The sequence below is a fragment of the Neltuma alba genome, unplaced genomic scaffold, assembly GCF_004799145.2.
Source record: "Neltuma alba isolate B1F8T4 unplaced genomic scaffold, ASM479914v2 tig00013680_pilon, whole genome shotgun sequence".
Lineage (NCBI taxonomy): Eukaryota > Viridiplantae > Streptophyta > Magnoliopsida > Fabales > Fabaceae > Neltuma > Neltuma alba.
The window spans coordinates 42,398-55,555 of record NW_021637846.1 but is presented as its reverse complement, the minus strand read 5'-3'; the positions used below and the strand labels follow the sequence as shown (position 1 = coordinate 55,555).

General features: G+C 33.9%; 1 protein-coding gene across 1 annotated transcript; it reads left to right on the top strand.

The window, feature by feature from the left end:
* LOC114738751 (CBL-interacting serine/threonine-protein kinase 5-like) lies at window positions 1-1,500 on the top strand. The gene has a single exon (XM_028926818.1). The coding sequence runs from the start codon at window positions 127-129 to the stop codon at window positions 1,453-1,455; it is 1,329 nt and encodes a 442-aa protein (XP_028782651.1). The 5' UTR covers window positions 1-126; the 3' UTR covers window positions 1,456-1,500.
* The last annotated feature ends 11,658 nt before the right edge of the window (window positions 1,501-13,158 follow it).

The following is a 13,158-nucleotide window of genomic DNA, read 5'->3' as shown; positions in this document are numbered from 1 at the left end:
AGGAAGCACAGTGTTTTCTGTGTAAACCCAGTGAAATTTCGATCCCTACTTCCACGAACATGTGGTTTCCACAGTAACCCGTACAAAGAACAAGTGGTTGTTACATCACCGCTAGCTTCAGAATCAATGGAGGAGAGTGATACTCTGTTTGGGCGGTATGAAATCGGCAGGCCTCTGGGGAAAGGAACGTTCGCTAAAGTCTATCACGGCAAGCAAATATCGACCGGCGAGAGCGTTGCGATCAAAGTGATAAGCAAAGAGAAAGTGAAGAGACAAGGGATGATGGAGCAGATCAAGCGAGAGATCTCCGTCATGCGTTTGGTTCAACACCCCAACGTTGTTGAACTCAAAGAAGTGATGGCCACCAAAACTAAGATCTTCTTCGTCATGGAGTATGTTCGTGGGGGCGAGCTCTTCTACAAGGTCGCCAGAGGCAAACTCAAAGAGGACCAAGCACGAAAGTACTTCCAACAATTAATCAGCGCCGTCGATTTCTGTCACAGCAGAGGTGTCTCTCACAGAGATCTCAAGCCTGAGAATTTGTTACTTGATGACCGCGGGAATCTAAAAGTCTCCGATTTTGGCCTCTCGGCGTTGCCGGAACACATGCGATACGACGGCCTCCTCCACACCCAGTGTGGAACTCCGGCGTATGTTGCCCCTGAAGTTTTGAGAAAGAAAGGATATGACGGATCGAAAGCCGATATTTGGTCCTGCGGGGTGATTCTTTACACATTATTGGCTGGGTTTCTTCCGTTTCGACATGAAAACGTCATGACTATGTACACTAAGATCTTCAAAGCCGAGTTCCAATTTCCTCCGTGGTTTTCTGCGGAATCAAGGCGATTGATTTCCAAGATTCTCGTGCCAGACCCAGAAAGTCGAATCACGATTCCTGCGATAATGCGGGTCCCGTGGTTTGAAAAGGGGTTTTCGATCTCATCAGCGTTTCATTCAGAAGAACCCACTTCGAATAAAGCCGTTGAAGAAGACTCCAGAAGCAAGCTTTCATCCCCCAAGTTTTTCAATGCGTTCGAGTTTATTTCTTCGATGTCTTCTGGGTTTGATTTGTCTGGGTTGTTCGAGAACAAGAGGAAGACCGGGTCAATGTTCACTTCCAAGTTTTCAGCCACGACGATCATGTTGAAGATCGAGACGATGGCGAAGAGGTTAGGCTTCAAGGCAGAAAGGGTGAAGGAATTCAAAATCAAGATGGAAGGGAAGTCGGAGGGGAGGAAAGGGAGGTTGTACGTGACGGCGGAGGTGTCCGAGGTGGCGCCGGAAGTCGCCGTCGTCGAGTTTTCAAAGTGTTCCGGCGACACTTTGGAATACGCCAAGTTTTGCGAAAAGGACGTGAGGCCGGCGCTGAAAGACATTGTTTGGACGTGGCAAGGGGACATCACGGGCAATGGCAACATCGAAGATGGTGCCGAGGGACCAACGATGGGACAATGAACAAAATAGTACTAGATTACTGTTTACTATGACTATTATTCCTTCTAAATATAGTTTTATGCTTCTATAATTCTCCGGTCCCAAAAAGAAAATTCTACTATAATCCTATTTGAAGCCTGCCTACGGTTTTCTCCAGATCAGTCTTGTCATTGGCTATTCCATCTCCAAACTTTAACTAGGTACTCTTTTGGGCCAAAAGATATGATTATCATGATAAAAACTTCTCTTATCGTCATCTGTGATCACTGACATAAATTACTATTCTATATATAATATAATTAAGACTACAAATTTGATTCAATTTATATATACAAATGGTTCATACGGAGCCACGGACTCATTTCAAGTTCTGTATACATGCATGCTCGATTTTTCTTTTCCTTTCACAATTAAGGAATCTGAATTGAAAGCAGTGGAGCCTCCTGTCAGTTTTCTTACCTTAGAATACAGGAAAAGAAGAAATACAACGTCGAAAATATGCACTGTGCAGGCAAAACCACCGACATGGTATACAGCCGCATGCAAACAGAGAGGAGTACTGTATCACTTTATGTGTGACTACATAACATATATTTGTTTTTTTAAAATAAATAATTACTGAAAAGATTCCGTTTGTTCGGGAAAGAAAGTTGCAAGGGACTGATGAATGTAGTCGATGTGCTACTGTTGCAAAGCGATGAGGAAAGAGGATGATGAAAAGGCCAAAGGAGGGGACATTCTTAAAGTTCAATCCAATGACGACGTGACAGGTGGCAAGTATGGGCAAGGGACGTTGCCGATGGGCTTTCCGTGTCAGTGTTCACACGTGTCCAACATCCCTTTGAGATGGCAAAGCTTAAAGGACCTGTCAAACTACTCCGCCCAAATAATTTCCACGGATAAAATGCATTCTTATTTTAATATATTTTTGGATCGAGAAATCTCCACGCACTTATTTCTTTTCCATCATCATGTTTCCCAATCCAATCATGATAAAAATATACCTTTTTATAATAATATAAAAGAGGTTCTCTTATCTTTTTTTTTTTTGGCACCAGAAAAGTTTAGGAGTTGAGTTCCAGAAACTCAACGGCGTATGTCTTTGGATCCAGAAAAAGCAAACAGAATCTTTGATGACCTTTTTTTTTTTTTTGGTTTTTGGGGCACAATCTTTGATGACTCTTTCAAAGGTGAATGACCGCCCAAAAACAGTCCCTCGGCCACTTTGACCCACTTCAAGTTGGAGTCATATTGTTGATCAGGTCAAAAAGAAAAAACAAAATCGTGGAGAAATAGTGGGGGTGGGGGAGGCCCTGGCTGGAGACTTCAGGCTTGGTTTGGGGCTTTGAAGAATCCTTGAGATGAAACAATAGAAATTGGGCTGAGCCCATTGGACTCAATACAAGAAAGCCCAAATAGAGTTCGTGAAATAAACCAGTTACGTGGGCTTTTGAACATTGCACGCATCATCAGAGTGGATCACAATTTCTGGTTTTGGAAAATTTGAGAACTCAATGATAAACAGCCTCTGCTGTCCACCTCACCTTGCCATGCCTTTGTTTTTTTTTTTGGTGGGACCTGAAGCATGTGGGTAAGTCAATGTTTTAACTATATTAATATAGGACGTTCCGAATTGCATGAACCATAATGCAAAGTTCGAATTTTTTTTTGTGAGACAAGATTGATAGTTTAAAATGGAATTTTGTTACTTCTTGATTACCCCACCTTCTATTATTATTGTTGAGTCCGTGTTTGTGTGATTTGATCTTTAACCGGACTAAATCATGTTATCTTTTTTGTTTTTAATTGTACACAAGTGCTCTCTTGCTGAACACAACATAATTTTATTTGAGGCATATCTAGACCCCAAGGGTTTATTTGGAGTTACGGTAAGAGTCTTCAAAAAGTAGCTTTTTAATTGTGATATATAGAATATGAGATAAATATATATGTAATAAAAGTCTAGTCTTGACTTGTGTGAAAATATTTATAAACACTTAAAAAAAGTATATCCAAAAATCTTACTACCTCCGATCATTAATGTAAGATATTGTTTGACTTTTATTTTAATTTTCAATATAAGATCTCAATCTACTTAATCTCTCATATTCATTTTTTTTTTTCAAGATAGTCTTTGTAATAATGATAGTTCTAGTCAATACACTTGACTAGCAAAGATATTTTAAAAAAAACAATATTTATTTATTACAAATAATTAATTTAACAAGTTTCCTTAATATGTTCAAATTAGTTAATTAACTCTTATATTAAGGATCAAAGGTAGTATTACTTTATTCTTATACTATAATCAATCTCAATATAAAATTTAGTTTGCAGTATAATTTTACATTCAGAGGTGGACGTGGTAATTAAACATGGTGGTGATGACAAGCACGTGACAATGGATGAGTGTGTGAACAGTACAAAGTGAGAAGATAATATGAAAAATCAATGGGAAACATAGCGGCGCATTCACTGTGGAAAACCCGAAAAACCTTCCCGGCCGATCGATCACGGGTACGTGTTGAAGTTTCAATTTCAATTTCACGTGTAAAACCTCCCCGATTGATCAATTTTAGTGTTCTATTAATATTATTACAATATATTAAATCTCGATGTTAATCCAATAAAAAATAATAAATAGAAAGAAAATAGAGAGAAAATTATTCCTCTAGTCAATCTTTACACACACGTTCTCCATTTTAATATTTATATTTCATTTTATAAATGTGTTGTCAGGAACATTAAACGAAGTTATTCTTGCCATGTGGTAAAGAGCACGAAAAAAAGAAGCGTCAATTATTGTGTGTTTCATTTTGTGATGAACACTTTAAAAAAAAGAGTGATTACAAGTGGCATTCAGATTTTGTCAAAGATTCTTACCCATCGTGGTGCTCGTGGCCTTGGCCTGTTGATGCCCTCGTGGATACTCCCGAACCATATTACACATCACAACGTCATACTAATCATCGATATATATTCTTCTGATCTTTAATATAAAACCTAATTTAAAAGTTAATATCAGTCTTATAAACACGTGACAATCGATGAGTGTGAAAAGACTATAAAGTGAGAAGAGAATATGAAAAATCAATGCGAAACACAGCGGCGCATTCACTGTGGAAAACCCGAAAAACCTGCCCGATCGATCACGTGTGCGTGTACATATATATATGTAGTTTCAATTTCACTCATCCATGAAGTGTCAATTTCAATTTCACGTGTAAAACCTTCCCCATTGATCACTTTTACTGTTCTCTTAAATATTATAACAATATTATTGTAATATATTAAATGTGCATGTTAATCCAATAATTAATCCAATGGGAAAAAAAACAGTAAATAGAGGGAAAGTAGAAAAGAAATTAAATGGAGACGTTCATCTCCTCAGTCCTTGCACGCACGTTCTACATCTTAATATTTATATTTCACTTTATAAACGTGTTGCCAGCAACATTAAACGAAGTTATTCTTACTATGTGGTAAAGAGCACGAAAAAAAGAAGCGTCAATTATTGTGTGTTCATTTTGTGATGAATACTTTGAAAAGAAAACATGGCCGAAATAAAGGATTATTAATTAATTAATGTTCTGGGGCAGATTGAAAATAAAGGAGTGATTACAAGTAGCATTCAGATTTTGTCAAATATTCTCAGCTGTCGTGGTACTCGTGGCTATGGCCTGAGGGTTAGTCCTATATGTAAAATTTATTTTATATATTTATAAAAAAAAATTTTAAATTGACCTTATTGATACCTCAACAATAATTAGACAAGAGATGAAGGAAAAGAATTAAAGAACATGATAAGGCCGTTTTGGGAGGAAAAAGTTATATTAACTAATTTAACTAACATCTTAATCTACTCATATTAATTAATTAGGTCTTACATAGTATTATTTACACGTTATAAATATTTTTATTTTATATATTCTTTGCAAATACAGACACAAAAAATAACCTTAGTCCCTCTAAAACTGCAATTAAAAGAGACTACAGCATTCACATTTCGAGGGTACGTCACGCAGGAGGGCACGCGCAATAATCCTACTACTGAATATAATATTGTCTAAACATCAATGAGCATCACATTGAACTAATTAATGCACGTGCCCGACATTGAAAGGATTTTTAGTACATTATATTCTTTATAGCATATATTTTGGAAAAGACTAAAGAGATTTACTATTTTTGCACGTTTAATTGTCATAGGCAAGATGAGTACTCCTTAATATCCCTTCCCCACCCAAAACAAAAAGTGACCATACGCTTTAAATATAATCTCACAACTACAATCGTCATTATGTTAATTTGTCGATAAAAATGGCTTGATGTGTGAATTGGTCAATCAACGTTCATATACCGTGTAATAAATGTGGTAAAATCTTATTTTGTTCTTTACATATATGACATTATATTCTTTTTAATTTGATTTTCCATGATGTTTTATTTTCAAAATAGTCTATCACAAATGAAATTATTCCTATTAACAAGTTATTCTTCCGATCCACATATAAGCTAATTAAATTAAAATACCAAGGTCACGATCGATGATGTTGAATTAATGATATATATATATATATATATGTCAGCCAAAATATTTATTTTCCACTTCCTTCCATTTAATCAAATTAATTTGTAAATTTATATTCGAGGTTTTTCTAAAGCCTCTCACATTGACTAAAATGCTTAATTATATAACAACTAGGTTTTTAATGCATTCACAAAATTAAAAAAAGAGAGTTATATTATTTAATTTACAACTTAATTATAAACAACACAACTTAGCTTCTTGTGTCTGGGTGTATTATTTTATATTTCATATCGATATATTGGTTGATGTGGACATGAACGCTAACATTCATATTATTAACCACCAGTTTCTTTTAAGTGTTTTCACTTCTGGCTCCTTGTGATCCATCATACTTAGACAGTTCGCTAACGAGAAGTAGTAATTAAACCTCCGCAAAATTAGTGACCACCTCTAACATCATTGCGATCAATCGAGTGAGTAGCAGAAAATATCTCCCTATATAGCTAGTTTGCGTCTTGGCAGGTTATATAGTTAATTTTTAAAAAATGTCCCTTTAATTAATTTGTTTATTTATTTCATTGTCTACTACTCCTCCGGTCTTTAATATAGGACCCAAATTTTGAGTTGGTTTTGGTCCTAAATATAATACCCATTTATCATATTTATCAATTTTTTCTAAATTACCCTATGGATACTCCCTTAACCATAATCAAATAGAAGAGGGAGAGGGCATATTAAGAAAGATGATTATGGTGTTTTAAGAAAAATGTATCACTTTTCTTATAATTAACTAACTTACCTAACTTTCTTAATCTAATCAAATTAGTTAAATGGATCTTATATTAAGGATCGCCGGAAGAGTATATATATTGAGCCTATTATTACGTGTCACCACCACATCAACATTACCAAATATATAATGAGGCAAGCCATCATAATTAGTCTATCTAACAAAAGATAATTAATTAATTGAGGAGGAAGGAGAGAAGATAGCATTTCTTTACAATACAATACTTGCCATAATTTTGTCGAGGTCTTTTTAAAATATACATTAAGACACCTCTCATGATCAATATATATGTACACACACACAGAGACTTGCCTCTAGTGATGGCACCAGCTCCCAGGATAAAGTATATTGACTTAAATGGACATACTGAACAGGTCAAAAAAAAAAAAAAACAAAGGGACATACAGAAGAAGAGGACGTTGATGGCCCTTAAAGTTAGAGGACCTCAAATGAATAAAACGACAAAGCAACGATAGAAAAAGCGTGGATCCACTGTGTCGGGTTCACCAAACATAGGATGTGACCTGCCCTATGAACGCGTATCACGTTGGACAGAATCTCATCTATATATATACATATATATATGTGTGTGTGTGTGTGTGACTTGGAAGTGAGTGTGTGTGAAAGAAGTACATCATCAACCCATCACGCAGATTATGTAAGCAGAGTGATATCAGAACCATCCACCACCATGTAAAATAAGTGGTAGTGCGTGACCTGACTTACCCATGTGGAAGATTTTTCTTCCGCACAAATTTAAAACTATTTTTCTAAATGACCCTGCTATTAAATTTACGGTCTTCCTTTGATTCCCACTTACACCAAAAGGATCGGAAAAAGCCAACCAAATTGAGTACATATTTGATTTCAAGCTTCATCAATAATGTTCATTGTGGTCTCTTTCATCGGCAATTTCTTTGTCGTATATGTATCACCTTTGATCCTTAATATAAAAACTAGTTGACTAATTTGAGTAGATTAAAAAAATTGGTCAAGTTAGTTATTTGTAATAAATATATATTGTCTTTAGTTATTTGTAATAAATATATATTATCTTTCCTAATATATCTTTGCTAATCGAGAGTATTGGCTACAACTACTCTTATTATGAGGACTATCTTAAGAAAAAATTAATAAATATGATAGAGAGAAAATGAATTGAGATTTTATATTTAGTACAAAAATAAAAATCAAATGAAGATCGGAGGTAGTATTGGTTAATTTTGAATAATAAAGAAGGAAGATGAGCTGCACCTTATTATATAGGATATAATAAGCTAGAGCTAGCTACTAGTTAATTACAACCCAAAAAATATAACAGCTAATGAAAAATTCAGGAAAATGATCGTAGAAAACGTATAATTCTGAAAACAAGTGAAAATAGTCAAAACGATGGACAGAGTATAGGTAGCTGGAGAAAATGAGCCAATTGAACTATTTTTTTATGAACGTTTTTTACACTCAAGTCAGCTGCCTATCTGTTAATACTTTTAGATCCTGTTTAGTACGAAGCAATGAGAATAAGAACTAAAAATTGAAATTAAATTTTTAAAAAAATTATTAAAAAAAGTGTTTAGTATAAGTAATTGCTTATTATATGAAATTAAATAAACATATGTAAGTGAGATTGGAGAATACCATAAGTTTGTTCAATCCAAATAACAAACTATTCCTCATACTAAATAATACTACCTCCGGTCCTAATTATAAGACCCAGTTGACTTATTTGAAGAGATTAAGGAAGTAAGTTAAGTTAATTATTTGTAATAAATAAGTGTTGTCATTCCTAAAATATCTTTACTAATTAAGTATATTGGCTAGAACTATCATTATTAGAAGGATTATCTTGGAAAAAAATGCATAAATGTGAGAGACAAAATGGATTGGGGTCTTATAATTAGGACCAAACAAAAAGTCAAACAGGGTCTTATAATAAGGACCGGAGGTAGTATAAGTTTTAATATATTTTTTCAATCTCAATCTTAATTCTTATTTTTTATTTTCAATAGTTTATATGGGTTCCCATTCGTGATGAGCACCCAATGCTTATCACCTGATGAACAATCTGGACGGTCCAGATTTAATATTATTAGATAATTATTTTAAAATAGAAAAAATTATATTTTTAAAGAATGATAATTAAGATATTATCTTTATTTTTTATCCTATACCTATTAAAATAATTATTTTTAAAAAATAAAAATAAATCTGAACCGTCCAGATGATCACCAATATAAATCACAGTTTATATCGGCGCTGTAGATTTACACCTTAATAATAGAAGGGGGGTGGTTATCCATATGACGTGGGAGTAATGAGGCGATGATGGCGTAACGCAGAAATTGAAGACTATTTAATAGAAAGAGAAGTGGAAATTGCAGTCCGGTCAAAAAAAAAAAAAGTGGAAATTGCAGCACACGCGTGGCACTCGCACGAAATGTATATATTTGATTGATGAATGATTGAGAATTGACTGGTAGTTCTAAATAATTCATGAGAAAGACAGAAAGACACCACATAGCAAATTGGTGCAAGTTTAGACGTTTCTAGGGAGCAATACTTCCTTTGTTAAAGTTGACTTAAGAATGACTTGCATTATGAAAATGCCTTAAAAGTTACGTAATCAGTGTGAACGCTAATCCTACCAGCTTAAGATTCCCTTTCTGAGCGTGACGTGACGAAATTAATGTGAAGCCCGTTTAAGAAGCTGGAAAAAGAAAACAAAAAACAAAAAAATTACCCGTTGAATTTTAAAAAAATAAATATGTTATGATGATTATTCTTGTTATGACTTTAATATGTTAAAATCTGTTAAAATTATCTATTTATCATTTAAAATTCAATAGGTATTTTTTTACCATTTTTTCAATAAAAAATATGGTTGTAAATTCTCAAAAGTACTTTTTACTAAGATGTGGTGTACTATACGTGTGTGTGTGTGTGAAAGAGAGAATCGTAAAGCTCTGTTTTTTAATTAGAGATTATTGCTTACTTCATTGGAGTGCCGTGTCATTTGCAATCTAACCATTAAAAGGAGTTTAAATATAAAGAAAAGTTGCCAAGGTATTAATAAGAAGGAAAATTATATATTTATCCAAAGTATGAAGAATATAATAGTAATAGGCAATATTTAAATATAACACAATACCAACAAACCTAAAAAGGATAATTTAGGGAGACCTGTTGATTGTAAGAAATTCCTATTGAAAAATAATTTCAATCATTTAATACACGTAATTGAAAAGGATAATTTAAAAAGACCACGTTTGTGACAAATATATAGTTAATTTAATTAATTTTATTAATATTTTTATATTTGTCATCTAACTCTTATATTGAAAATAAAAGGTAGTATATCAAGATAATCGGAATTTGCTGATCTACCCTTGTAATCAGATTTCTAGCAGTTCTCCGTCTCTTTGACGCTGCTTCTTGCCTGACAAATCTCGTCCTCCGTGAATGACAAAGTTTGGGTCACAATTCACAAAACCACGAAGCTTCTTTTGTAGACTTCTCAATTTCATCTTTGCTTTCTTGTATTCTTCTTAGTTATTCTTCCTCCTCCTCTGGCCCATCCGCAATCTTGTCCGTATTCTTTCTTTAATTTGTACTCGCTTCAATCATTCTTCGTGTTATAGATCAAGCACCTCTCTATACCCAAAAGGGGTGGATCCTGATCGTATTTTAGGGCTTGTTTGTTTTTGTTCTCAAAACAATTTTATAAAATTGTTTCTTAAAATAAGTTTTGAAAACAAAAAATAAAAGAATTTGTTTGGATAATAGCTTTAAAAATCACGTTTGAAAAAAAATCATAGAAAATCACACTTGGTATGTGATTGTTATCACTAGTAATAATAAGTAGTGGATAATAGGTGAGAAGAGAATAAGATTTCTCAAAATTTTTCAAAACAAAAAAAAAACATATAAAAGTTGTTTTGGTTTCTTAGTTTTGAAAAACATATTACTGTTTTTTTTAAAACAAGTAACTAAAAACAAATTACTAAACACGTTTTTTTGTTTTTATGTTTTTAAAAATAAAAACTTGTTTTCTAAACAAGAAACCGGCGATCTTTGTTCTCTATTCTAGTTACAAAAGTATTTCATGTTTTATAGTTTTCTCACCGCGATCTTTGTAAAATAACAGTCATAGTTCTCTATGACTGTGGAATATTGGCACAGAATATCAAAGGCTTAGTCTGTGAATGATGTTCAAAATTCAAATGATTACGCAGGCTTGTAAAGTGAGTGTATATGTTATAGAAATACCGTATGAATAATTAAATTGAGGATCTTTGACGGCCTTCTCGTTCAGAATTGAGAAATGACTATAATGAAATCGAAATCATATCGAATTGAATTTGAGAAAGTTAAATAATATGTGTTAGGTTAAAATTTTATTAAATACTCCCTCCGTTCCTTATTATAAGAGACATTTGATGCTTATGGCATGTTCCTATATATAAGAGACACTTACAAGTTGTCTCTACTTTTTTGCGTTGATTTACTATTTTACCCATATTTATTATCTCCAACTTACACTCTCTCTCCCTCTCACTTCTCTTTCTTTTAATAATTTAATTGTTCTCTCTCCTTATTAATGAGGGCATTTTTAGAAAAAAATTATACTTTTTACACATTAATTGTTTTTAACTAATTTTAACTGTTTTTTTTATCAACGTACTTCGGTTATTTGTCTCTTATAATAAGGAATGGAGGGAGTAAATATTTATGCCGAGGAGGAAAATTCTGAAAAATTTACGTATGTAAAAGAAAATATTTTTTTTTGTGGCTTTAATTTGCATCATCAAAGCAAATCAAGTTTGGGAGAGTTCAAGTCAAGGTCTGTTCTGAGTCAATTTTCCTTTTAACTTTCTCAAATGCGCGTTACTTTTTCTTTTCTATAATTTCTTCCCCACGCACTCAGCCGCCGTACCTTCTCGAAGTGTTTTGAAACTTATTTAATTAATTGATTGCCGACTTCCTCTTCTTCTACGTCATTTGCCAGCTAGGAGACTCTTGATTCTTTTCTCCCCTGTGTTCAAATTATGAACAGCTTACATTTTATACTAAAATACCGACATATATACGCTTCCAAATTCCCTTTGTCTTCACGTGTTCTTCTTGTGCATTGGCACACGCTTCCATGATATTTTTCTATTCCTCTTCTGGCATAAAAGGTTCTTCCATCCGCCGGCATAGATGTGTAAGAACTAAGAAACACGTAAAAAAAAAAAATGTTGAAATTCAAAGTATGTATAATATAATACTGGTTCATTCATTAAGTCAATTTAGTGATCTTTATGTTGTTAAGTATTAGTGTAACTAATGTAATACGTGCGTAGGGCATATATAACCAAAAATGTTTGCTGGAGAATTGAAGCAAGTTTGATTTGATCGAGCACTTAAATTTAAAAGCAAGAGGTACGAATTAATCAATTCAAATTTTGAATTCTAAACCGTCTCTTGTGTTTGTCCAACTGTTGGTTACCACCAATTAATTAGGGCCACTAAAAAAGGCGGAGCCACTAAAAAAGTTCAAGTCAAACTATGCAATTTCCAGGTAGGGGGTGAGGCTAAGGGTAGAGTAAAGGTAAGTGTGTGTAGGATTAATCATTAATAATATTGTCCAAACATAGAATTAACTGAGTTTAAAGCCGCATAACCTTTTGGGTAGCCTGCCAGAGCAATCAGATATTGAAGCCGATCGAAGCCATGATTCGGACACTGCGCCCATGGCCATGGGTTGTAGAACTCTGCTTTTAGAACAAGCGGCATGCCATTGATTTATTTTAATTTCTTCTATGACTTTGTGGTCCTCGTACGTATTTCCCCAAAAAAATTATAATCTTTGAAGTTTTAGTTATTGAAGATCCCTAGATTCCCAAAAAGGGGTTTAAAATTATTACTCGTGTGTTTAATTTTAGAGGGAGGAAATCCAGGACCAAGGAAGGAAGATACTGTATAGACCACCGTCGATCGACTTGAAAAAATATCTCTGAAGCAGAGATAAAAGGACACGGAGAGCCAACCACTCAGGGGTTGGGATTGGGGAGATAGCTGCCAAAGTCAATGACAAAGAGAGTCAATGGAAATCCAAAATTAGCTCAACCTCATCTCGTTTTTTCATTTAATGCCACATGAACTTGACCTTGACACGTCTCCTGAAAATTCTTAGTCATCTCTCCCCCTCTCCCTCTCGTTTTATCTTTTTCCCCTCTCTTTTCCAATCCGCGTTGTACTTTTTACACCCCAGCAATGACGTCACAACTCGTGCACAATTTCCTGCAACTTTCCTTCCTTCTACACCTAAGCAATAAATAAAATTAACGATAATTGACGTGTTCCTCGTCCTCCTTTCTATATTTTTTTGTATATATCTGTTGCTTATGTTTTACTGATTCAC

Coding starts and splice junctions, on each gene's coding strand:
- LOC114738751 (XM_028926818.1), top strand. CDS start 127: ATGGAGGAGAGTGATACTCTGTTTGGGCGGTATGAAATCGGCAGGCCT.